This window comes from Xenopus laevis, chromosome 3L, assembly GCF_017654675.1.
Source record: "Xenopus laevis strain J_2021 chromosome 3L, Xenopus_laevis_v10.1, whole genome shotgun sequence".
NCBI lineage: Eukaryota > Metazoa > Chordata > Amphibia > Anura > Pipidae > Xenopus > Xenopus laevis.
Genome location: NC_054375.1, coordinates 53,376,972 through 53,403,856, shown reverse-complemented (window position 1 = coordinate 53,403,856; position 26,885 = coordinate 53,376,972). Strand labels below are relative to the sequence as shown.

At 39.1% G+C, this 26,885-nt stretch overlaps 1 protein-coding gene across 2 annotated transcripts in view; it reads left to right on the top strand.

Moving 5' to 3' along the window:
• Window positions 1-26,622, top strand: part of LOC108710972 (PDZ and LIM domain protein 7-like) — a 67,709-nt gene extending 41,087 nt beyond the window's left edge. For both annotated transcript variants that reach the window (XM_018252230.2, XM_018252229.2), the window contains exons 6-11: window positions 17,711-17,748; window positions 21,425-21,668; window positions 22,047-22,227; window positions 22,818-22,938; window positions 23,340-23,455; window positions 24,169-26,622. In XM_018252230.2, the coding sequence (XP_018107719.1) occupies window positions 17,711-17,748; window positions 21,425-21,668; window positions 22,047-22,227; window positions 22,818-22,938; window positions 23,340-23,455; window positions 24,169-24,255 (787 nt within the window). In that variant the 3' untranslated portion in view covers window positions 24,256-26,622. The remainder of the gene's footprint in view (window positions 1-17,710; window positions 17,749-21,424; window positions 21,669-22,046; window positions 22,228-22,817; window positions 22,939-23,339; window positions 23,456-24,168) is intronic.
• Window positions 26,623-26,885: the final 263 nt, after the last annotated feature.

The following is a 26,885-nucleotide window of genomic DNA, read 5'->3' as shown; positions in this document are numbered from 1 at the left end:
ATCTGGAATCCCACACTATATGCAAGTACCAAGTTCTTCAAATAGAGCCAGGCCAAGTCCTTGTGTACACCAGCCAAAACAGTTGTGTACACCATAATGATCCAGACCTAATTTTTTTTCAAAACCTAAATCACGCTAAATGCCTCTGATTTAAGGGTTTTTTCTCCCCAGCCATTTTGGCTAGAAGAGAGAGCAGAGGGAAAGCAGATAAATAAAGTCCCAGAATCCATTCAACATGGATGAGGGAGTGGTTGAATTAAGACCTCCATTCATATGAACATGTTGTAGCAGTTTCTCACTTTCAAAATGGTTTTGGAGTCTAAAAATGCTTTCACGAAAATTTTTCTCTCTCCTGAACTTAAATCTTTGAATGTTAATTCACTGAACACTTTACTAACTGTAAACTATAGGGGTTTCCTTTTTTAACTGGAACAGGAGATGTTCCCCCTATAAATAGCCTGTGCTGGGAGCATAAATAGAAGCATATGCTCAGGTTTAACTCCACTTGGAATGTCTGGTCACCCTGAGCACACATTGGCTTTTTTTTTAATTGATTTTGCAGTTTCAGGAGAAAATCCAAACCTAGACCTTAAGCTATTTCACCACATGCGTTTCTCATTCTGTGTGTATAATTGCTCTTAAATTTCAGGTCACGTAAACCTTTTCTTATGAACAAACGGTGAAAACATATGTTATCAATTCCAATACCATCAGTTCTAAGGGGGAGGGCAGACTAATAAATTGCAAAGCTTATTCATGAATGTACAGTTAACAAAGGAAAAAACAAACGAGTTGCTAAATGGTTCAATTTAACTATTATTTAAGATCATATATAATATTTTTCAGAAACCCTCTGGTACTCTCTGTATTATGGAAAATATGACCGTAGCTTACCAGGATATCTGTAGATATACTGAGTAAATGAAAAGTTAAAGGGCTCGAATAACTGTGTATAAGTGCAGTTTTATTCACTTCATTGTTCTATAAATGTCCAGTTAAATAGATTTTATAGGGTATTTTGCACAACAAGCCTTATGTTTTGTATATATCTCTCATTCTTATGGCTGTAGCTACTCTAGTGGATTCTCCTAAGAAAAGAGGACACTGTGCCCTCTGATGCCCCTTTAAACATGAAAAAACGAATCAAGGAGAGCTTTTTTTTTTTGTTCGCTTTAACTTTAAAGCTTTAAACTTCTCCAAACCTATCCCCATTCTATGTCCTCTAATTAATTTGATCTCATTTATTAGCCCTGTTGCATTATGAGGCACTTGAAGGGGCACTATATGGGCCACTTATCCCTGTAAAAGTTTCACAAGGGCTACTTCTTTCTAATTAGAATTAGATTTTCATTGAAAACAAATTAGTCATTTCAGACTTGCCTTTTTTGCCTCTTTCTCTGCTGTTCTTATATCTTCTCATACTAAATTTCTTTCTCTGTTTCCCCCCACTTTTTCCTCTTGTCTGTCTTGTTACCTGTAATTCTACCCTTGCATTTTGACCACCATGCCACCCAGGGAAAAGTTCATCACAGAGATGCAGAGCCCCCGGTACACCCGCTTGAGAGACTGGCACCACGAGAGATCAGCCTGCTCCCTGAATGTGAAGCCTTGAGCGGCAAAGAGGAGAGGGTGTGGGGGAAAGTTGGGAAATATGTTTGGGAGAAGTCGGGAGAGCTGTTCCCCACATGCTTTCTGTTCTACTGATAAGCCACCTCACATAGATACCAGTGCTCCATCTACTTTCTCTGACTAACTGAGAGGCATAAACATTGCAGCCTTCCCAGCTGTATCTCCAATCATGCTTTGCTGCCCGGAGATGCAGTTGCAACCTCTATTAGGTGGTGTGTGCACAGCTAGCTCTGACTCCGGCAATAGACCACGATCAATCTCTTCTCCTCCCTACAATACTCCTCATGTCAAAGTCTTTCCTGTAATTGTCTCCCCTCCCTTGTGACAACACGAACATCTGAAAACCCCCAGGATCCTGGCATTCTCTCTCTTCTATTATGTAAAGCCGTAGGATTCATTTAGTGTACTCACCATCCTTGTTGAGAGATCAGCAAATATGAATGGTTCACTTTGCTGTAGATTGTAGTGTATGAATTCACATCCCTTCCCTTTTTCTCAAGCACATGTGCGATGCCTGACTCCCAGATTTAAGGGATGTAGTCCTCCCATGCATCACACTCTCACTAGTCCCAGTGGTTCAGAGGACCGTTCTTTTATAGCAAGTAATAAACATGTCTATATCAGGTCGGTGACATTGCACTGCCTCTCTGCCCCCCAGTCAGTGTCATGTGCTATTATGGGGAACATGCTGTTTTGTATTTGCGGCAGGTAGATGCTCAGACTTCCATTAAACTGGAGGAAAGATGGGGAAAAAGGATATCTTTCAATAAACATGTTTTTTGTTTGTCGTCCAGCCGCATGGTGTTTTTCTATTTGAAGATATTGGCTTGCATACTTTATGCTTTATACAGGGGTATAACTATGAAAGAAACAGGCCCTTTGACTGCTCGGAAGCCCTGTAGGTATAGGGGGCCCATGGTGCACTGACTGATAAACATCAAAATGTATTCTTAATGGCCATTTGGTTCATGCTCCATTCTTGTGTTGCTCCCAAACTCACTTTACAATTGATTTAGGTTCACTGTAAATAAGGTTGGGGACCCCTGCCCTATGTTCTCTTGGTGCTAGTATCACTTTTCTAACAGTGATTTAAAAAGATCAGCTGCAAAGTTTCATGTTCAGCCAATGTTTTCTATTATTCCAAATTTTCAATGGCGTTCAATGCTCCTTCAGCTTTACTAAAGTTATCTGTTAAGACTGATACAACAGTTAAGGTGGCCATAGACGCACAGATAATATCATACGAAACGAATTTTCGTCCGATATTCGTTGCGTGTATGGTGGAAAAAGAGCCTGCCGATATCGGCAGAAAACTTGGATATCGGACGGCTCGTCAATGGGGCTGGACGGAAAATTTTGATCGGGTGCCTTTGAAGGGACCCAAACATCGCCCATTGTTAGTATTGTGTATTGAAACAAACGATCTTTCTTGGAAAGATCTTTTCCAAGAAAGATCGTAATTGTTACATCTATGGCCACCTTTACTGACAGTCCTGTGATGCTGCTGAGCAATGTATCCACTACTATAGCAGAACTGTAACAGTCTAGGCGTTCTGCGACCTGGTTTACTTAGTTGCTACTGGGAAACACTGGGTGGAGGAAAATGAAGCAGATTAAAGGGGTTGTCCACCTTTGAGAAAACTTTTAGTATGACGTAGAGAGTGATATTCTGATACAATATTATTTGTGGTTTGAGTTATTAAGCTTTTTATTCAGCAGCTGTCCAGTTTGCAATTTCAGCAAATTACCATAGCAACCATGCAATAATTTGAATAAGAGTCTGGAGAATGAATAGGAGGGGGCCAGAATAGAAAGATGAGTAATAAAAAGCGGCAATAGCAATACATTTACTATAACATACTAAAAGTTAACATAAAGGCGAACCACCTCTTTAATTTGTAAAATATTGACACTTTTTGCATTGCTGATATAATCAATAATTAGGCATACTTCACTAGTCAAAAGGATACTGGTATGTAAATCTTCTCTCTTTTTTTCACCTGCCATTGCCTTTACAGTTAGTGTCACACAAGGCCTTTTCACCGCTGTCTTTTTTATGCCATATACATTTTTGCGTTGACCTCTACCATGTGTGGAAGCTGACAGGTGGATGCCATGTCTGTCACTACATTTGTAAACACAAGTCATAAGGCAGCTGATCACATATTCACTGCTGTGTATTTATATCCGAGGTGCCACAGGCCTTATGGAAATCCCAGGGAACAGTGCATTGCTTTAAGCTCTATAGATTAGAGATACATGTGAACACTGCTCTTGGCTTTCAGTTTGGAAGGACCCAGCCAAGATTCTACCAATAATGGCCAATAGGACACTCATGAGTGGTACTTAGATGAGTATTATACCAAAACGATGGCATCATTAAATAAAAGTTACGTTTTTATTATCGGTGAGAGTGTTTTTCATCACAGCTATGAAAGATTTAACATGTAATTAAAAGGTGACGTATCACTTTTGTCCTTCCTACTACAAAAAAAAAAATCTATTTCCTTTGGTGCCGGAGGGTCTGTGTCAATAAATCAAACTCTTCCTATGGCAGCTAGTGTCCCAGTAATGATTGCAGGTCCTCTACTGTAACTGCTCATATGGTGTGGGTAATGCAGCTGAGTTGAGATTGCCGCAACCAAAAAAAAAAAAAAGAATATCAAAGTCCACCCAGTTTACAGAAACGCTGTGACTAAGCCTTCCTGTCTCTAAAGCAGACCTCCAATTATCCGAACTAGGATGTTATTAGTCCCAGAATGTCAAACAGACCAACGTTAATGTCGAAAGAATTGTATTGGTAAGAACAAAGATGTGTTCTACACGCAGGAAGAGTGCAGTCATCTCTGTATAATTTATGTTGCCCCATGTTCACTGGAGGTTTTTAACAAAACCGGCAACATTTTGAAATTCCAGGTTTTATGTACATTGTACTGGGACTCAGAGCACAACAATTACTGAATTACTTTGACAGACCTAGCCTTCCATTTGTCCTATTGTTCTGCCAAAGAACAGACCGAGTGTGCCTCTAGCTATAAATAGGCTGATAAAAGCTGCTGACTCCTCCAGAACACACTGGCAGCTTATTGACCCATGTACAAGGCTGCTCCAATGGCCTGCTGACCTGTTTCTGGCCAGTTTAGAAAATCCCATCCGATGAGTATTAATGCTGCTCTTTTCTGAAGTGCCTGTATTGGCCTCCATTATAACCCCCAGTCATTGCCCCAAAGTTAATTTGATAAGATCAGCCTGATTTAGCAGTATTTGAATAGCCAAACTGGGCAAAGATCTGATTGTTTAGCAGAGCTTGCCATGTATGCTTATTTTAAAGGGGCATTATGCACCCACCTTTGCTTAAACTGGGCACAATAAATAGGACTTGTGTTGAAATTACATTCAGCCTATTGTTTTAATTTATTTTAAAAAAAAACATGTTCTCTATTTACACTGACCTTACCCCTTCTTATATAACAGGGCAATTTATTCAGAGCTCCCTATCTACCTTTAAACAAACCTTCCCTTCTCTAAGCAGTATCCTTTGTACAGTTCATTATCAGGGGCTTCTCGTGGACATAGATATTTCTTAATTAACACAATAGGCAATAAGTGTGTTCAGCACAAGCTGAACTTTAAAGGGGAACTCCGGTTTCCAAACCAAAATTTGATAAAGAGGCCCACATAACACAAAAACCCCTAATATACCCATTACCGTTACTTGTTTCTTCAAAAAGTATAAATAAATGCCATCTGGTTAACAGTTCTTGCTTTCTGCATTTGAAATCCTGGCAGGGAAGGAGGGACTAAAACACTGATGTTACGAATTGTAACAACTTCTCCACAGCTTACAGACAGCATGCAGGAACTACATTACCCACAATGCATTGCACTGTGATGTTCTGTTATGAATTGAAATCACATGTGCAGGGAATTGTGGGGTTTGGAGGATGCAGGCTAAGGACGGATGGCTGTTGATACAAAGTAACAGTAGTCAGACAGCTTAGCAAAGTAGTCGGAGAGATCAGCAGGGGGCTAGGCTTAGGGAACTGTTCCAAACCATTAAAAATCATGAAAAGTCTGCATATTTTTTAATTGATGTATATTGCAAAGTTCCTTGAAATTATGTTTACTTTTCAAAAAGCTTAAGTTATGTTTTTGTGGAGTTCCACTTTAAGAATGAAAGCTCCACAAATCAGTATTTTGGTGTAGGACCAAATGTGGCCTGAAGGGCTACTTTGGGTTCAAGTGTTAAGTGTAGTAACCTGTAATGGGATTTTCTTGATTGTCAAAGATGACAATTTCACAAAGATAGACTCATTTTTAGCCAGTTCAGCCTGTGTGTGCCATAAACACTATTCTTCCCATAGTCTGTAATGGGAAGCTGTCTGAGAGCATTCCTAGCACCTTGCATCATTTTCTTTAGAAATAATAAGGTTCAAAGACTTCATTTGTAAGACTGCCTTTAGGGACTGAGGAACTTGCCCTGATTCCTATACACAGATAAGAACTAAAGAGTGATGTCAGTGTTATTCTATGTATAGATATAAAATGATAAATGCAGCTTAGTTTAGTAATACAAATTATACAAATTGAGATGAGGTCATAGGCCTGCTGGCGAGAGCAAAGTTTAGCAATGATTTGTGTTATGGAGAATGCTGGGGGGAGGGTGGTCAGCAGAAGAAAGGTATGAAGTGGGGCAGATAATTCAAGCTATACTCCTATGGTTCAACAGAAATGATGTTTAAGAACTAGCAGCTGCAATTACACTTCTTCCCAACAATTTTCATGATAAAGGGCAAACATTTCAGGCTGACTGAAAAGTCTATTGGGGAGACACAATTATTAAAGATCCAATAGAGTTTGGGTATGTTTTATAGCTTTTACACATCAAAAAAGAAAAACATCGCAAGCAGGTGCATTTGTTTTTCAAAAGAGTCCTATTTTCCCCTGTGATGTATGCAATCCTTACAAAACTAACATGTTCTGGCAATATATCTGGAAAACAAGACTTCTCTGACTTTTGGGACAAAAGTTTGTTAACTATTTGTGGGTGAACAGAATGTGCTATAAAGTACACACTGAATGTATAGATGGAACTCGACAAAATAATTTACAGTGCTGTACACAAATTATACACATAATTTCCCATCAGTTTTGGCGCCAGTGAAGGTTACAGTGTGAGTTTCCTATCACTCTCACCTTAATATGGTCAATTTATTCAGGAACTAGTTAACTTCCCTGTATGAATGTGAGAAGAAAAACAAGAGTACGAAGAGAAAATGCATGTAAGAATGAGATTGAACATACAGGGAGTAAATTACGATATCCCCTGCTGCAAGTGCTAGAGCACGAAGTGGTGCAAAATTGCTCTCCTTACTACATCGTAACAAAGCAAGGGATTTTGGTGTTGCCTGTGCCTTATACCTTGCCCTGAATCCACTGCAGAGTGTGGGCACAGTGCTGGTCTGTAATTCCATTGTGAAGAGCAAATAGAATGCCTATGGGTGCTCACATGGTGATTTTATTATAGCACTTTGCACCCTGCTTCTGCTGGTATTAAACCTAGGACCGCAGCATTGTAAGGCAACAGTGTTACTCGCTGCCCCATCTTCTAGGACCAAGATGTCACCTTTGTCTCTCTTACGAAGAACATGTATTTTCATAAAAATGGAAGAAAAGTTGTATGGCAAGTAGGGCTATTTAAAGGCACCTGTTTCCTGTTCACTCAAAATGAGTGCTTTAAGCTGACTTATTTTGGAAGTGCTCCCCTTTCTCTAATATGCATCTGGTTAGAGAGAACAAACACTATAGGGGTGCAAACAAAAAATGAAGATCAATCTCCAGTGCGGCAGTTACGTGTTTCAAATCTGGAACACCTCCACCGTTTAGAAAAAATGCCTACTTACAAACCACTCTCGTGGTCAAGCATGTCTATCAAATCCTCCTGTGCGATCCTAGTTTGACCTTGCACCCTCTATGGACTCCAGAGCAAGGATAAAAGCCGGAAATAGTATAATACCGTTTTATTTAAAATGACTTCTTAAAAACATCAATAAATACACTCACATTACTTTCCCTTAGTATGATCGCATTCAGTCCAATTTCTGTAGTTACAAAGTCCCAGAGGATAGTGGTTACCAGCCGGATTCAGACCTCCACGTGGTGCTTGTACTGGACCGATGTGCGTTCTCCTTTACCTAACGCGTTTCGCTGTTGTTCACAGCTTCATCAGAGGCTTAATTACTAAAATCCATGTTGCCCCTTTTGTATATATTTCCCTGGAAGTATACACATTCGTTTGGACTCCTATTATAACATCTAAATCATAATTAGTCACCAAGGAGAATCATAACCCCTCATAAGAGAGGGGGGTGTGTATGGATGCTGGATTTTCATTTGGAGGGGTTGAACTTGATGGACTTTGTCTTTTTTCAACCCAATTTAACTATGTAACTATGTAACTATAACCAAATATAAGGCAGCACTGCTGAGTCTTGTACAAGAAGTTACATGAAAAGTGGTGTCACATTTCTCTCTCCTGTATTCCTTAGATTCCCTTTTAAGGCAAATTACATGATTGCATCTGTTTTTCATTTGATAGAAATATGATATTACAGATGTTTCTCCCAGTTCCCGTCATGGACAGGTTTTATAGGTTGTAATCTCTCAGATCAGGGACCTCGTGTTCTCTTGGCCTGCATACAATGCTCCATGCCAGTAATATTGTTCTACAGATCTTGGTAGGTATGTCACTGGCTACAACAGAGGTTGTTTAGAAAACAGCAATATGACATGTTACATAGCCTGCCTGTTAAGGTGGCAATACAGGGGCCAATAAAAGCTCAGGTCAAAACCGGACAGGTGTCAACTCTATCATGCTGTCATTCCATAGAACGCATATTTCATCGGATGCACCAGATAATCCATTCTGATAATTATATTACATTAAGGTAAGTTAAATTACTAATAAGGGTGCTAATTGCAGAAATGCAATTATCAATAGCAAACAATCAGCATGTCCATCCGTGTATGGGCACTGACTAGAAAATGTAAGCAAAGTTCTGTTTGTTGGTTATGGATAATTTTCCTCGAACAATTAAGCATTTATGTTTGTAAATCAGCCCCAGCAAACGCAATTCAATGTTGGGTGGCTATGGAGTAACTAGATGGAATAGCGGGTCTGAATTTATAACAGGCACTACAGTGCACCTGCACAGTTATGCATAAAGACCAAGCAAACATTTTCATTGATTTTCTAATTGGTGGTAGACTTATCAAAACACATTGTGATTTAGCACCCTATGACTGTTTTGTTTCTGATGATTTGCCCTTCAGACATTAAGGGTATAGGTGTATGACTGCTTCCTGGGCTGTTTGGGGAATTTATTATATGTGGCACAATAAGCTCTTTAAAGGGTTTAGGTTTAAAATACTTGCTTTGCAACTGAATCAGCGTCTTTCAATCCCCCGTCTTAATTTATGCAGTCCTTACATTTGGAAGTGGATCTAAAAACTGCTGGATACTAAAGCTTAGAATCTACATTTTTGTCTAATATGGAAATGACTGTGCGCAACTTTACCATTAGTGTGCCGACAACACATAATATGCACACTTTACAATGTAAGCACCGTTCCCAGCTCCCAAATTAGTGCTGTGCCTCCTTCCGTCAGCTTGTTCTCCTGCTAGGCTCCTCTACTCCCATTAATACCTGAAGGCAGTTCCGCATGAACAATGCCAGAGAAATTGCACAAGTACTTATAACCAGAAATCTTCTCCCCTGATTCTTTCTAAAGCTGTATTTAAAAAAAAAAAAATCTGATCCATTTTGCAGAAATTTCTAGTGACATTTTTAATAAATTAGCTGTCCGTGTGGATTTGCACAAAAGAATATCTGTGCGTTTACATATTTTGGGAGTAAATTGCTGCATCTTTGTCTGCACGCCCTGTGATTCCAAATCGAGCCCCAATGGAAAAGGAGTGTGCATTGTGCTTTATAGAGTTCGCTTTTAGATATGGATTTATAAAGACATTTCTCGCCAGGCACTGAAAATGCTGCATTAACGCTGCGGCTGCTGGTCCTGGGCAAGAACAGAATATCAGTGTATAGCAGCATTATAATAAAGGCGCTAGTCCGAATTAGAACCTATTACTACTTAGCTGACCATACCATGCAGTTAGCACAGAGGACTCCATGAATTCAAAAGTGTTATTTTGTTCCCTAGGGAATACATTCTAGTATAGTAAAGGGTCTCAGGGTCTTAATGTTTTCCCTTTGTATTTGTCTAATGAAAGGGAATAACAGTTTTTTTTTACCTTTATCACCAAAGCTTGTATGAAGACATTACTAATGGCAATCTGAGCTAGGATTGCCAACCTATTGGCATTGCTGTTTTAAGATTTACCTACCTACTCATGCCCACTAGATGGCAACAGCACTCCTTTCCCCTCTTGATGCATAGCTGCCAAATAACTGGGCTGAATGGGGCAAAAATAGCAACGTTCAACCTCCTGCCCCTTCCATTCAAATCTGTGTATATTAACTGTGTGCCTGTGTTCAGCTGCTGGATTCTGCTGGCTGGCCAATTGTATAGCAACCAGAGGTGTAGAGGCTTTGTTTCTTATAAAAGAGATTATAATATTTTATAATATGCCATTATAAAATATTTACGGGGGAGTTCACTTTTAGTATGTTAAAGATGGGCCTATTGTAAGACATTTTTCAGTTTTTCATTATTATTATTAACGTGTATTTTTAGGGCACCAACATATACCGCAGCACTGTAAAATAAATGTGTGATACCAATAATGTACAGAATTACATATAGTGATCAATAACCAATAAAAAAAATGAAAACTGCCCTGCCCAATCAGCTTACAATCTGTTTTCCTGTTTCCTCTCAATGTTGTTCATGTTCTCTGTTGTTGTTCATGAAAAGCTTTTGATTGCCAGGCTGCCGGTTCCTATTCTGAAGCCATTTCTTGTCTAATTACCACCCTGGGTCTGAAGTAGTGTAAATACCCATTCCCTAGGGTGCCTTAGGAAACATGCATTATTTGGGCATGAAAAACAGTCCACACCAGCTTTGGAAAGGTAGTCTGTCAGTTCTGTATAAAAACAGTTTAGTCCCAGCTAGAGGGGTTAAGTTTTGGGTCTGTTCAGGTCCAGCTGTGACAAAGAATCCTCCTTTCTATGTACAGCCCAAGGCAGCTGGTACAAAGTCCAGGCTAAGCCTTTGTGTTGCCGTCTTCCAGCAAGGACTAATCCCTATGTCTGCCCCCACACCACTCCTCACCAAGAGCAGGACAGATGTTCAACAGATGTTGGCTCATTTGGAGGCAGACTGGTGGTCTCTTAACCCTTATTTGGCACCCAGCAGAAGGGATCATATTTTAGACGGCTAAAAGCAAAGCCGGTAAAACTGTAAATCCACAATGCTAATTTTGACAGATAAAGGCAGAGCTTAACAGACTGAACTAAAGGCTCTTATAATTCTGGACAACGTTAACCAAAAAAACAAGTAATTAGCATACCCCACAGACTCATCCGCTGCAGCTGGATAGAAACAATTGTAATTTCACCCCCCACCCCCCCGTAGAACAGTGAGAGACAGGGCTGACAACTGGAAATATAGCACCCCATAACACATACCCCAACCCCCATAACACATACCCAAAACCCCATTGGGGATAATTGGGTCAGACCTTACAAAACCTTCCAAATCTGTTTCCTTGTAACTGAATACACTGGAATGCATTCCTTGTGACCCCTGACTAACTGACAAGCACCAGAATGGGATGGATCTTGTGGGACTGTACAACAAAAATAAATGCAGAATTGGACAGGGATCACAATTTCCTAGTTACAGGTGTGGGACCTGTTATCCAGAATGCTCTGTACTTGGGATTTTCCAGATAACAGATCTTTCCATAATTTGGATCTTCATATATTAAGTCTACTAGAAAATCATGTAAACATAAAATAAACCCAATAGGATATATATATATATATATATATATATATATATAAAAACCCACTACGGTGCACTCATGACCCAAAGGCCGACAGCCTGGGTGCAGGTCAAACAGACATGTAATCGATACAAAAAAGCCGCACTCCTAGGTCTTATTCGATGAAAAAAATTCATCAAATTCAAAACTTGAATTTTTTCATCGAATAAGACCTAGGAGTGCGGCTTTTTTGTATCGATTATATATATATATATATATATATATATATATATATATATATATATATATATATATATATATATATATATATATAAAGCAGCAAGAGTGGACGATACCTGGGTGCTCATGCATACGAAATTGATAAAGGATACAAGGTGATGGCACTCACAGCGACAAATCTCCTCTTCTTCGGGGCGACTAATCTCCCCGAATCGCAGCGTGTCTCTGCCCTTACTGAGCATTTGTTTTTAGATGGGGTCAGTGACCCCCATTTAAAAGCTGGAAAGATTCATAAGAAGAATGAAAATAATTAACAACCAATTGAAAAGTTGCTTAGAATTGGCCATTCTATAACATACTAAAGGTTTTAAAGGTGAACCACCACTTTCAAATCAACTCTGTGGGAAATGACCTTCCCCAAATTTGGAGATTTCTGTATAATGAGTTTCTGGATAAGGAAAACCTGATACTCATATTGGGTTTAGATACATTGTCGTGGTGTTTTCCTTTATGGATACTAGTAATTTATTGAATTGTCTGCCATCTTCTGAATTGCAAGAATTGTAGGGGCTGTGCATAAGAGTCTTGCATCTAACTACTGGTAGCAAGCTAATAATAGTGTTTCTTAAGGAGACACAGTGCTGCTATGACTACCTATAATTATCAGCTGCAGAAATTGTAGCTCACTAGGTTCCCTATTCGGGGCTTCCCAGCATGGGGCCCAGGGGCAGCACAGATATTTAGCAACAGCTGCCTACATGCAAAATCTGAACAGCAGTGTCCTACTTGGTTGGCAAACCTATGATGCATTTTAGAAATTTAAATGGCGGTTGCCAAGACAGATGGGCTAAGCCACTGGTGAATGAATACCTTGTAGTGTACAAAGTGTTGCAGAACTTCAGCTCTCAGTATGATGTGCTACTGCTGTTGGAGGATTCTGGAAGATCCATTTCAGTAGCTCCATTAGGCTTTGTGGCAGCATATCTAATTTACCAATAGACTGTTTATTTAGGAACCCCAGAGGCAAGTGTTACATGGATATCTATTTCCAGCAGGTTGTCTGAACCTGTTTGGAAGATCTCTGCAGTGATGAACATTACCAAGCTTGTCCCAGCCAGTAAATTAGAATTCCTCCACTCTTTAGTCACTTATACTGTATAGAATCTTTGGGGGGTATGTTCATGAAAGGTTTAAAATAGAGTTTGCTCATGTCTCTAAAAATCGTGTGATTACATTTCCCTGGGTGAACTGTGGCAAGCTCTGTGGTCACCTTTTCATCAATATGCCCCAAAATATGCCAGATTTGTCATACGACTACATCCCACCTATTGTACAGTATGGGGAACCTCCTGTTACCTGAACAATAAACTTAGTAGAGAATTTTGGCTTAATAAACTGATCTTCAACATAAAGCGCATTATGAGCCATTCATTGCTGACATATTCACTGCAGACAAATAATCCAGCAGTTCTTTGCCTCCATCCTGTTGTAATGGATCAATTATCCCTCCTGTTCTCTGTACCATGTATTCAATGCAGAAACAGAAGGGCAATCCAGCCTTTCCTATTGCTGTCTAGCTGGCTTCACTTTATACTGCTATAGTTTAAGCTTTATTTAGTATTTATGCCCAGGCAGATCAGATTTTGTAGGCCTCTATCCTATTCGCCAGGTGGTGGAACTACATATCCAATCAATCCTTGCAAACTCCAGATTACTGAGGTTTCTGGGAATTGTAGTTCAGCATATAGCAATGGGCCGCAAAACTGACATTGATGCAGTAGAGAAATATCACACATTTGTGACCCTTGTGCTGACGGAGCTGCAGGAAACTGTGCCCCCCTGTTACACTGTCTGACAGATGACTAGTGACTAGATATATGTGCAGCCCAAGTATCTAATCATATGCATTATTGTGCTTCCCATCACCTATCTCTAGTCTCAGAAGTTGATTTTCCTTTTTTATGTTGACATTCTAATGCAAACCAAATAGGCCGACATGTTTATGGTCCTTGGCACCAGCCCAGCAATAAAATGGCTGTATTACATGCAGTTCCTGAAATTCATGTTCCTTTTTAACCTAAAGAATTTGAATACTGCATGGCTGAGCCTCTGCTGGACTCGCAGCATTGCTTATAAGTGACATTTGCCAGACTTGGCTGTTTTCTCTTCATGTAACAGATCGCCAGGCTGCAGAATTTAGTCCCATAAAAGGAGCGTCCTTATCCTTCAGCGCTAGCATTACTGCACTCACTTGGAACCTCCTAAATAAGAAGGGGATAACCAGCCATGCAGACTTTTTGCTCTGCAACTGCATAAGCAGCTCTAATTGGAGAATGAAAATATTGATCTTGTATCTGCTGTTGTGAGGGGGGTGAATAGTCGTGTGGAAAGTAACAGATGTTAACAAGAGCTGAATGCAGCTCCAAAGCCCTGCTGCTGTGGAAACGATGTCCATATAATGGCCTATGAATGGCATTGCCAGAAGCAGCAGCACCGTGCAGTATATACATTTCACACAATTACCTTTAGTTCAGTCACTCTGAGGTCTAGTTTCAAGTCATTCTGTGCTGCTAAAAGGCTGTTTTGCTTTTCATTGCTCCCTTAATAGTGGTGTCTTCTGCAGGGAGAATTATAAATTAGTATGTGGGTGCTAGGAGTCCATCGCTCCAGACCTCATCACGTCTACAAATGGTTTGTCAGCAGTTATCTGCACTAAGCCTAACTGCACACTCTGCATTTGTCACAACCATAGATCATTCCCATCTTGGGCCCCCATGGTGACTGAGCCGAGGGCTTGATGCCAAAATGGCAGAGTCAAGATTTCTCTGGCATAAGAGAACGAGGGGTCTCCACACAGTAACTGCATTGAGAGCTGGGTGTCAGCAAGCAAACGGTGTTTAGTTTAATTGGCCACCAGACTGCTGTGATATTCATGCTAACTACATTATGTGAGCACTTTGAATTATATGCGACATTCAGGGCCGCACAATGTTAACTGCAGTGACATTTCCGTGCCTCTCAATAACTGCAGTGACATTTCTCTGCTGCACTATTACTTCAGGCACATTTGTGTTGGACACTGTAACTGTGCCAGTCATTGTTGGACTGGCATCCTAGAGCCCACCAATCATCCACAAACATTAAGGGGGTCCGAATGGCAAAACATTTTTTTTTACTATAAAATCTGAATTTTTAGTGGAGAAAGAACTCAAATTTTTCGGGATTTATTAACAAAAAATCAGAAGCCAAAAATCCAGCATCTCAGACCTGCTGAGGTTGTATATGTCAGTGGAGTGGTCCCTATCCTATTTTGCAGTTTCTGTGGTCTGCGCTGGAAAGAACCGGAAAATCTGATTATTTCTGACTTTTCATCGAGTATTCGTAAAAATCGTACGATTCTGGAAAAATCACACAAAAAATGTACAATGCGATATTTTGTATGATTTTTTTTTCGTGCTTTTTTTTTTAATAGTAGATTAGGTAAAATCGTGGATTATAGTTTGATCACACGTTTTTTTTCATTTAAGACCCCCCCTAAATAACCCCCGAAATGTAAAACATGCAAAACTGTATGGATTTTAAATAGCTCTGTGATGGTAAATTTGTGTGGCGGGGGTAGGGGGCCAATTATGCTTTGGGATCCCTTGAAGATTCCCTGGTAGGCAAGGCCCATCCTGGTAATTCTGTGAGATTTGGGATCCCTTGGCCACTCTCACCTACACCCACAGCCCTGCCCACCCTGTGCACCATTAATCCATGTAAATCATGGGGTAGGTATGGTGATTTGGGAGCCCCATGCAGTAGCGTAGTAATGCATTCTTACTGAGCCCCCCTCCTATATCTGCAGGCCCATGAATGTCTTGGGCTCTGCTTCCCTTCTAGCTACGCAAGTCCTTACAAGGACTGAGCTGAAAATGCCAATGCCACACAGACACGGAGTTGTTTTTTCCACTGGCATGTAATGATTTGTAAGTGCTTCACAAACAAATAGTATGTGGGTTCCAGAGCCTAATCGCTATGCTGTAGTATCTGGCTCAAGACAGTGCAGCGGATAAGAAAAGGGCCTAATGATTTAGAATCTTCAGAGCGTGCTCCTTTTTTAACAAAAACTTTGCATAGAATATAACACTGGTTTAAACAGACTTAAAACAAATGGGCCTTATTAATATTATATATCATTGTTTTCTAGAACAGAGCCGGTAGATTCGCTAGTACAATATGCAGGAAGAAATGCGATATCTAGGTTAAACATATGCTAGATGACAAGTGCACCAAGCTGTATTGGAGGCTGGGAGACCCAGGGGAAATACACGGTAGTACTTCACTAGGAGGCAAAAGCTCCTGAGGTTCAGAGAAGGCAGAATAATTTGGGAGTACTAGGTCAGCCAAATGGTATCTCCTTTTCTGCACCTGTAGGCAAATCCAAATGGGATAATCTTATAGTGATACAGGTTTGAGTTTGGCTCCTGTATTTATATTTATGTTATTTGTATTTTGAGATATATACTGTGTATGTGTGTGTGTGTGTACACACACACACACACACACAGATTTGATGGAAAGATTCTGGATTGGAGTGCGGCTGCCACAAGTTGACTATATATTGATTTGAAAAGTACCTGCACTCGTACGCTGTTTAATGGTGGGTGCTTGGTCAAAGCATAGTATGCAAAGTTCAAATTGGACCAGCACTCCGATTATTTTTCAAATGATTATATTGAATCATCACTCATGTTTTCAATGTTTTGGCCCTCATTGGGGCCTTTATCAAGTGTGCTGGTCCAATTTGAACTATATATATATATATATATATATATATATATATATATATATATATATATATATATATATATATATATCTACGATAGCAGTGAAATGGAAGTAGCATGGTGCCACATTTCCCTTGTACAACATAGACACATCCATATACGCTGCATACATATTGCATTACCACCCCAGCTCCAGATTCAGCAAAACACAAAGGCATAAAAGCTAAAGGTGTCCTACAATGACAACTCTGCTGAGAATAAGTATTGTAGCAGGCAAAAAATAGAGTGCTAATTTTTATCATTCATTGTAGGATTACATTTTCATGTATGTATGTATGTGTTAATTAAAATGTGTGTACAGGTATGGGATCCGTTATCTAGAAACCCATTATCCAGAATGCCCCAAATTACGGAATGACCGTCTCCCTTAGACTCCATTTTATCCAAACAATCCACATTTTTAAAAATGATTTCCTTTTTTTCTCTAATAATAAAATAGAACCTTGTACTTGATCCCAACTAAGATATAATGAATCCTTATTGAAAGCAAAACCAGCCTATTGGGTTTATTTGAAGATACAAATTACGAAAAGATCCATTATCCGGAAAAGCCCTGCTCCCAAGTGTGTCTGTGTGTATATATATGTATGTATATATATATATATATATATATATATATATATATATATATATATATATATATATATATATATATATATATATATATATATATATATATATATATATATATAAAATAATGAGGGGTGCACATCATCTCCAGCAAATATTTTATTGCCTGATTCTTTCTCTTCGCCCATGAAATGTATCAGCCTTTGCATCTCTTACATCAAACACATACACTCACCTCTGAATTCGACCCTTAACAAATATATCTGCATTTGCATCTTTCTCCCCATAAATTCTGCATCTCTCCGCATCTCATACACCATCCTCTGCACTCCCCCCCCCTTCAAAATACATTCAGAGGCTTAATTTGAGATTAATTAGCCGAGTGCCAAATATTGTTTTGTCTACACATCTATGCCCATCCACAAATTGTACCTGGCATTATTTTTAATAAACCATTATGCAAATGGCTAATATGTTAAACCTTTCTCTTTGACAGGCAGGAGAGCAAGACAGTATCCACTGTATCTGGGAAAGGTGAGTGAGTTATTCTTTTAATTCTTTTAGAACTCTGATAGGCACTAGTACTGTACAGTATGGGATCCTTTTTGCAGAAACCTGTTATCCAGAAAGTGCCGAATTATGGAAAGGCCATCTCCCGTAGACTCCATTTTATCCAAATAATCCAGATTTTTAAAAATGATTTTCCTTTTCTCTGTAATAGTAAAATAATTGGTCTTCATTGTTTATTTTCTATAGTTTTTGAAATTTTCCTTCTTCTTCTGACTTTCCAGCTTTCAAATGGGGGTCACTGACTCCATCTAAATAAATGCTCTGTAAAGCTACACATTTATTGTACGCATTTAAATCAATGTATGGTTGTTAGGGTCAGTTTGAACCAAGCAACATGATGGCGAATAAAAAGCTAAATAACTCAAATAATGTAAAATGAAAACCAACTGCAAATTGTCTAAGAAGATCACTCTCTACATCATACCAAAAGTCATTTAAAGGTGAACAACCATTTAATAGCACATTATTATCACCGATTTTAAAGTAATTATTATTGTAAGTATTTGCAGTGGAAGGCAATATTTGCTTATCCCTTTTTGTTTTCTGCATTCGCTACCTCTAATTCTAAAACTTCGTAGAAGCAACACAGGTGCAAATAACTTGAAAAAATGGTTAACAAATAAATATTGCTCAGAATTACATTTTCTTTTTATGATGGAAATATAAACTTTTAAAATCAGGTATATTAAACTTTGGCTAGCCATTTCATCTGATTCTGGTTTCTGCGTGGCACATACTGGCATGTTAACATTACAGTTGCTGGAAGCATGCCCTTGTAGGGAGAAGCCCCCTGTGTAGGGAGCATAAAGGCAATTATACATCCAATCTGTTAAACCACAAGACATGTCAATCCATATTACACTTTCCCGCCTATTAATGATAAGGATTAATTATATCTTTGTTGGGATCAAGTACAATGTACTGTTTTATTATTACAGAGAAAAATGGGATACAATTTGGATAAAATGGGAGATGGCCATCCCATAATTCAGAGCTTTCTGGATAACGGATCCTATACCTATATATGAATACGTACCTAACTGCTCCTTTGATTCCACATTAGCAATTTGCTGATTGTCTCTCCCCTTCTCTATTGCCTAATGCAGAGGCCTTTCACTCTATAACAGCATGAGCGCTAACGTTTTTATGTCACCACAGTTCCTGTTCCCTTTACAAGGTCATTCTCTCAAATGCAAATTGTTGTAATATTTGTGAGCAAACTGCATGGAGTAGATAAGTACTTAGCTTCTGCTGGACACATTCCATTATTTACAGTTGTTTGATTTTTACATCAGCAAGTCCTTGCTGGCTTCATCAGGGGACTCTGGACTGGTCAATGTACGGAAACAAAAAGTATTTCAAGGCCACTGTACACTAGGGGGCAGATTTATCAAGGGTCGAATTTCGAAGTTAAAAAACGTAGAAATTCGATAGTCGAACTTTTCTTTTTGAATATTTTGTTAAATGGTTCGATCGATCGTAGAAATAGTTTGAATCGAACAATTTAATCGATCGATTGAACAATTTAAAAAAAAACTTAGACTTTTTAAAACTTAGCCAAATTTTGGTTCTAGGAGGTCCCCATAGGCTAACATAGCAATTCGGCAGGTTTAAAGTGGCGAAGTGTCGAAGTCGAAAGTTTTTTTCTTAAAGACAGTACTTCGATTTTCGAATGGTCGTATATTCAAAGTATTTTCAATTCGAATCGAAGTCGAAGTTGGCCTATTCGATGGTCAAAGTACCCAAAAAATACTTCGAAATTCGAAGTTTTTTAATTCGAAAATTCACTTCGACCCTTAGTAAATGTGCCCCTATGAGTCTTGCTGAGTAGTGATTAGGGTATCGGAATACCTATGCTATAGTTTTACAGTATCTTTCTACCAACTAATTTAAAGGGACAGCATACAAACATGAAAACAAACATAGCACATGACTTCCATGTTCTTTTGTGCTGCACTGAATTCATCTTCAAGATTTCTGTATTGACTGTGGCTTTTCCCTATGGGGTGTCTGGCCTCTTTGCTCATTGTGGTTTTTTATTGACCTAAAAAGAAGGTTAGCATTTCATTTTAGTGAGGTGTTTATCAGTTCTCCTTGGCAAGCTAAAATGATGATGATATGTTTTCTTTCAGAAACCACATTGTTTATTAACACATAGCCACAAGTGCCTGGCCTCCCACTCCCTGTTGTGTCTCTTTCCACCTCTACAATATCTGTTATTTTCTCACTCTCTCTTTGCATTTTTCATTGCCCCCCCTCTCTCTTCCACTCTGGGTTCCATAAATAGAAATTTTAACCTTCCATATAACGAACTCCCACATAGGAAGTCATTTCAATTAAAATCGACTTATTCTTAAGATGTTGTTTCCTTATACTTTAACCAAATATTAATTTGAAATCCTTTTTTATTACTTATGGGAAGTGTTTAGTGTAAGCCACCTATTCTTGCTTTTATGTTAAATAGCAAAATGTAGATTCTTGCATTAGCCCACTCTATAATTCCCTTCTATAAACCAAATGCTTTTCTTTTTATATGTAAATGCATTTCAAGCAACACCGCACCACACACGTTTGGGTTTTTTTACCTAGACCTTTAACAACAATAAAAATCTATTTCAAGGTCAGGTGTTAAAATTTCAAGTGCACAAATTTTGGTTTACACTGAACTCTTATTTACATGTTGCCACTGTTATTCATTTTTGGCTCCATTTTTATGTAAAGTGGGGTGAGGGTGTGTGACACAATGTCACCAAAATGTTGGGTTTCTGGTGTTATTGAAAGGACCTGCAGAGTGTTGTACACACACCTATACTAATATTCCTTAATTCAATCATTAACCAGAAAAATTCTGGGAAATTGAGTAAAGAGGCTTGGCAATTAGAATTAGGCCTGTTTTATAAGGAGATCTTCAGCTGGTTCCTTAAGGCCCCCATACACGGGCCAATAAAAGTTACCAACATACCGAGGAGGCAGCTTATTGGCCCTTGTGTGGGGATTGGCCCGTCGGATCACGGCCACATCTGTATTGCCTCCATTCTGATCCGATCCTTGGGCCCTAGAGCCCATGATTGGATCAGCCTGATATCGCCCATCTCAATGTGGGCATATCGGGGAGAGATTTGGATCTCGCTTGTGTGTATGGCTGCCTTTAGTTGTGTACAAAGATGAAGAATAGCAGATCACAATATCTTCTTTTCTCTGCTCTCATCAACAAATTGTCCTACCTCTGATACTATGGGTCACACCCTTCTTGCTTCATTTTTAAACAAATTATTTCAAAAATTATTTTGAATTGATTTCATACTTGCTGCAATGCACTTTTCATTCTCTATTTTAACTTGTTTCATAACTTAATTGACCTTTTTATACCCAGCTAATTTGAATTCCTTGAAATGCAATTTTTCTTACCAACCTCATGCTAATCTTCCTATCTAACCATAATCATTTTGCAATGCTACGTCTTACCTTGCTTATGTACTGCCCATATTTTACATAATACATAAGTGCAATCTATATAACATTTAGGAATGCATGTTCTAGGAGTCATTTTGTTGCATGTGGACTTGTGTCTCTTGGAAACCTTGCAACTGTAATGCAAATGTAGAGCTTGACTCTTGGTTAATTAGTACATGTTTCTCAGATACAACAGATCATCCCATTCCACCTGCACCTTCTACTGGGCCTGCTGTACGTCCACCTTGGACTACAGATCCCACTTTTGCTGATCGTTATGCTCCTGACAAGACAACCACCGTTATGACCAAGCACACACAACCAGCAACACCAACTCCAGCCCAGAGCCGGAACTCTATCCTACAGGCGGCACAGGTCCCTTCTTCCGGAGACAAGACTCCAGTCTGCTCTCAGTGTAATAAGATCATCCGGTGAGTGACAGCAATCTACTCTTCCCCTTGTTTTTGGGGAACTGCACATTGCAACAGGGTGGGACTGTCTGGTTGCCATTACATAAAATTAATATGAAGAGAGTAAACATCAGTCTGTGACACTCCCAACTATTTTATCTTGTAGTTTAGCAAGCTTAGAATCTTAAATTGTATAGCTCACTAATGACTAGCAGCTATAAGTTCCTGAACCAGGAACAAATGCTCTTTGTAACCAATTTTTTCTGTTTCACTATAATATTATAATGTGTTTGTGTTTAACTGTTTCATTACTAAGAGGTCACCACAAGCGTTAATAAACAAGCCTGTTGCAGTATTTTGTTCTGCATCCAAAGTTCACAGTGTCTTGCTTTCCTGCAGAGGTCGGTTCTTGCTGGCACTGGGGAGATACTACCATCCTGAGGAATTCACTTGCTCACAGTGCCACAAAGTGCTTGAGGAAGGAGGCTTCTTTGAGGAGAAGGGTTCCATATTCTGTCCACACTGCTATGATGCCAGGTTTGCTCCCAATTGCGCCAAGTGCAAGAAGAAGATCACAGGGGTGAGTAAAGTATCCTTTAGGTTACACCAACCTCATAATATTACATCATTCCTGTATGATATTCTATTGAATATATTGTCTCACACCAACAATTCTCATGTAACATATGATACCACATTGACTGGTGCATTGGAGGGTGCCCCTTCCAGTTATTGTGTATTGTACTTTCCTGCTGCAGTGTTAACAATATTTTCCTGCTGCAGTGTTAACATTTTAACACACTTTTCTGCTATGAGATGTCCTATCACCTTGTAACTACGATGACTGGAAACTAATAACAGTGTTTGACATTTACACTGCTACCTTTAAAAACTGTTACCATTAATGAAACCACATGATGTGATTGCACATCCTTATTTTCTCTGAGCTTAATTTTTATGTTTTGATCACTTTGCCCTAAATCTGTTTACCGTAGTTGAAAATCTGAATATGATACATGTGTTGCACTTAAAGCTGCTAAAATAAATGTAAACATTAGAAAAGAGCATTAACATTTGTTGGATGTTTATATGATTTGCATGTATTAAACTGAACTATATTTGAATGTGTGGTCCCAATAAAGCGTATTCAACCCATGGTGTGTTTTACAGGAAATCATGCATGCATTAAAGATGACCTTCCATGTTCCATGTTTTACTTGTGCATACTGCAAGACTCCAATACGCAACCGTGCATTTTACATGGAGGATGGGAAGCCATACTGTGAAAAAGGTAAAGCAGTGTGCATGGGAAGGAAAATATATTCAAGCTGCAATATCATTGTTTCTTTAAAGCAAAAATCACATCATAGTAACTAATACTAGCCATTTATATGTTTATTCCAATACATGTGTTAATTTCCATGTCATCCAATAATGTGTAATTAGTGGGTCGTCAAAATGTGTCTGCATCGTTGCCAGTCGAACTGGGGAAAAACAGATTGTCCCATGACCCTGTTATTATAGGTTTGAAGTGATCATTCAACCAGGAACTGCGAGTGCCAAGCAATTAATGCAATTTGGCTATTTAAATGTTTGGTTACATAGTAAAATATGCGACAGTCAGATATACAAAGAGAGTGGGCAGATGCAAGGTGTTGATGTGCGAGACGTAACCATGCTTTTCTCGTGCAGATTATGAGCAGATGTTTGGCACCAAGTGCAGAGGCTGTGACTTTAAGATCGATGCCGGCGATCGCTTTTTGGAAGCCCTGGGATTCAGCTGGCATGACACCTGCTTTGTATGTGCAGTAAGTACTCTTCTAGGAGTCTCTGGATGAAATATACAGTTTGCTTCTAACACATTTGTGTAACAAGAATTAGACAATGGGGAGAACCTTGTGTACTACAAGCAGGCAAAGGTTGGGGTCAGAATATGACATTACAGTTAACAGAAATAAGGCAACTGGTTAGTTGGCCCATTACAAAATGTCGGGAATATGAAGAACAATGTTTTGTCTGGATAACACAAAAGAGCAGGTCCGGATTTTTTTGGAACAGGAGGGGAGCTTGGCTGGCAAATCCAGACTTGGCCTTGGGGCATCCAGATAGTAAATCCGGGTCTGTGAAAGAGATTACCCTCAGATATTATGGGGGGATGCAATGACATTCAGTAGCTACTATTTACTGGTTTGTCAAAAGCTTATCCATTTCTACATTTCTATGGGTGCAAACTTTGCACATTATTCCACTGCTACACCAAAAAGCCATGGCATGTGGTTATATGAATAATAATATAGGAGTTATAGGAATGGGAGACCTTGAAAATGTCAGTAGGTAAGGACCATGCAGGTGTTTGCGTTTCAGGAAGCAAATAGGAAGGGCCATCCAGAATTTTGGGCGTCCGGTAGTGGTAATTCAATGAAAGCATTTATGGAAACTTTAGGGGCTTATGAGAAATAAGAGGTGGGAAAAAGAGAGAAACCATTTATTGCCAACAGTGTTTGTTTTCTCTTTTATATAGATCTGCCAAATGAATTTGGAAGGCAAGACATTTTACTCCAAGAAAGACAAGCCTCTATGCAAGACTCATGCCTTCTCCAACGTCTGAGCCACCAATCACTCTAACAAAGAAGCACACACTCTCACTCACAAGAGCAGACATGCACACTCACAGACATGTACACTCATGCACACTACAGAGAAGTCCCCTGCTGTTCCATTACTTCTATTTAGATTATCTTTAGCTTTAAAAGGAATCATTTTGAAGGGCCTGATGAATAGAAATTCCATCTGCATACAGCAGCACTGTCATGAAACACTGAACTTTCATTTTCAGCAATATATTTCCTGGAGTTCAACTATATGAGCCTTTAGCTTTAGGTGCTATAGAAGAAGCATGTAGTCCATTATGGATCTTTTTCCCTAGATTGGAGGCTCATTAAAGTTGGCTTCAGGGGATCTGGTGCAATTGACATTTAAAATATTTGACAAGAAGATCAAGAACAGCCTGGACTGAAGAGATTAAGTAATCTGGTGGACTTTCACCAGCTGTAACCATATGACAAAGCAGCTGGATTTTGGAATTTTTTTTTATTGTACTCGGGAATAGTAGAAGAGAAAAATCCTGCAAAAAGGTTTCTTTATTATTTTAGTTATGGGGAAGGCAGTTCACAGAATGTTCAGTTGGCTTTCTTTCATTTTAGAGAGTGAGGTAGTTTACATACTCTGGGGGAAGAGTATAACCAATAGAAAGGGTGATGACAGGGAGAGTGAGTTTACATATATATTTTTTAATACACAGAACTATTCTGGTTCAAATTTTCTGTATATTCATGTGTTGCAATATTGCATAAAGTGTTGTTTCTACACAGTTGTGTTACAGTTTTTCTACTGCACTGCATAAAATGGCAGAATATAGGCCCTTTGGCTCCCTAGAGAGGAAATCATGTGCCCAAACAAAGAAGCCTGGGATCCGCAGCCGCCTGCTGTTCGTAGGGAAAGTCTGTCAGCAAACCGTGCAGTAGAACAACACTATTTAATGGCACTGTCTCCTGTTACAGTGTTTACATGACTTTCAAACGCCAGTTACCAATTATCTCGACAGTCTGCAAAAAGTTTACAATCTCAGTTTCCCAGCTCCAGTCTTGGAAGCACAGAAGAAAATCATCTGTACTGTAAATGTCTTTTTTTAGTATGTGCTAGTTCGGGGGGGGTAGGAAAGCTACTGCTGAAGATTGTGTTAAAAAGTTGTCTAGCTGAGAATGAGGGTTTTAAATGAACAAATTTACTACTGTAGGTTGGCTGACATCTGATGTGTCTGTATAGGGGAGACAAATCTAAACCTGGGCATATGATGTAAGATCTGCTCATTTGGCAAAGTTACCGATCTTTCACCCATGCATTATGCCAAATTGTGATGCTCCTGGACCAACAATCAGATCTTAATGGGGGCACTAGGGATACAAACCGGGAGAGGACCGCATTAATGGATATTTACCTGCCTGAGATCTACCCAGTGTTCAGCCAGATATTTGTTGAGAAGGTGCCATACATGAGCAAATAAGCTTTTATCAACCCTTGTACAGCCACCTCTGTACAGAAGTGCACTGCCTGTACACTATAACTATTTAATGATTAAGGAGAAAAACACAATAGAAATCAGTGGTTGGCCTTTGCCTTAGTATGCATACTATTGACCTTTAGCATGTTCTGGCCTAATGCACCCACACAAACACAATATGGATAAAGTCATGGTTATGGCTTCTTTAGTATAAATAAATATGGGCCCCAAACTACCACTGGTAATTATTCCATGAATTCTTCTCTTACCAAAAGTAATATATACCCAAATAACTGGCACTGACGGTCCCCGTATATATCACCACAGATTGTGGGCAGTCTTTATTGCCAAGTCTGTTATTTTTCAGTTGTTTATACTATTCCTTATGCTTCCTAAGCAGGTACATTTTGCACAGAGGGGCAACAGTTTCTACTTATGTGTTAGAGGGGATCTACCATAGCGTTAGCGCATATACAGTACATGCCAAAAAAAAAAACAATTATTGGTTTTTATTAAAAAGTAGCAATAAAGAATTTCACTGGCCCAGCGTGGCTTGTTTCTTCAGTGTGGAGCCATTTAACATGGTGTTATTTACGGAGAGACAGTTTAGAGCAAACTACTGTTGGATTACATTTAGAGTACTTGTATCCATGCTAAGAAAGACTAACTTTTGTGTTGGACATATTTCCAGTCCTAATACAAGTTAACTCTATAGTAAATTATTTTAATGTTCTTATCAACTCTGCCATTTAATTCCCTATCAAGCAGTTTGGATAATGCTTTTCTTTTCCAAGTTTAGTTTGTTTTTTTTTTAATTTTATTAGGAGCAATATCCATAATGTTTAAAGTTGTTTCTGTTACATTTTGGTTTGTATGCATTGTACCTTTAGCGTGCTATTAAAATATCACAGCAAAGTCCATTGTGTATGCTTGATGTTTGGATCATACAGCTGCTGAACTTCTGGAACTATCTGATTGCTGGTTCTAAAAATAGGAAGTAACCCGTAGAACGGGTTCGTCCTTCTAAAGCAATGGGCTCTCCACTTTCCATTTCTTGGTTGATGGTTGACATATTTGCTATATTGTGTCTTTATCCATGCATGGGCCAATCACATGCAGCAACTCATTGTTATGTGTACAGAGAACATACCAGGGGCTGAACATTTTTATGGCCACTT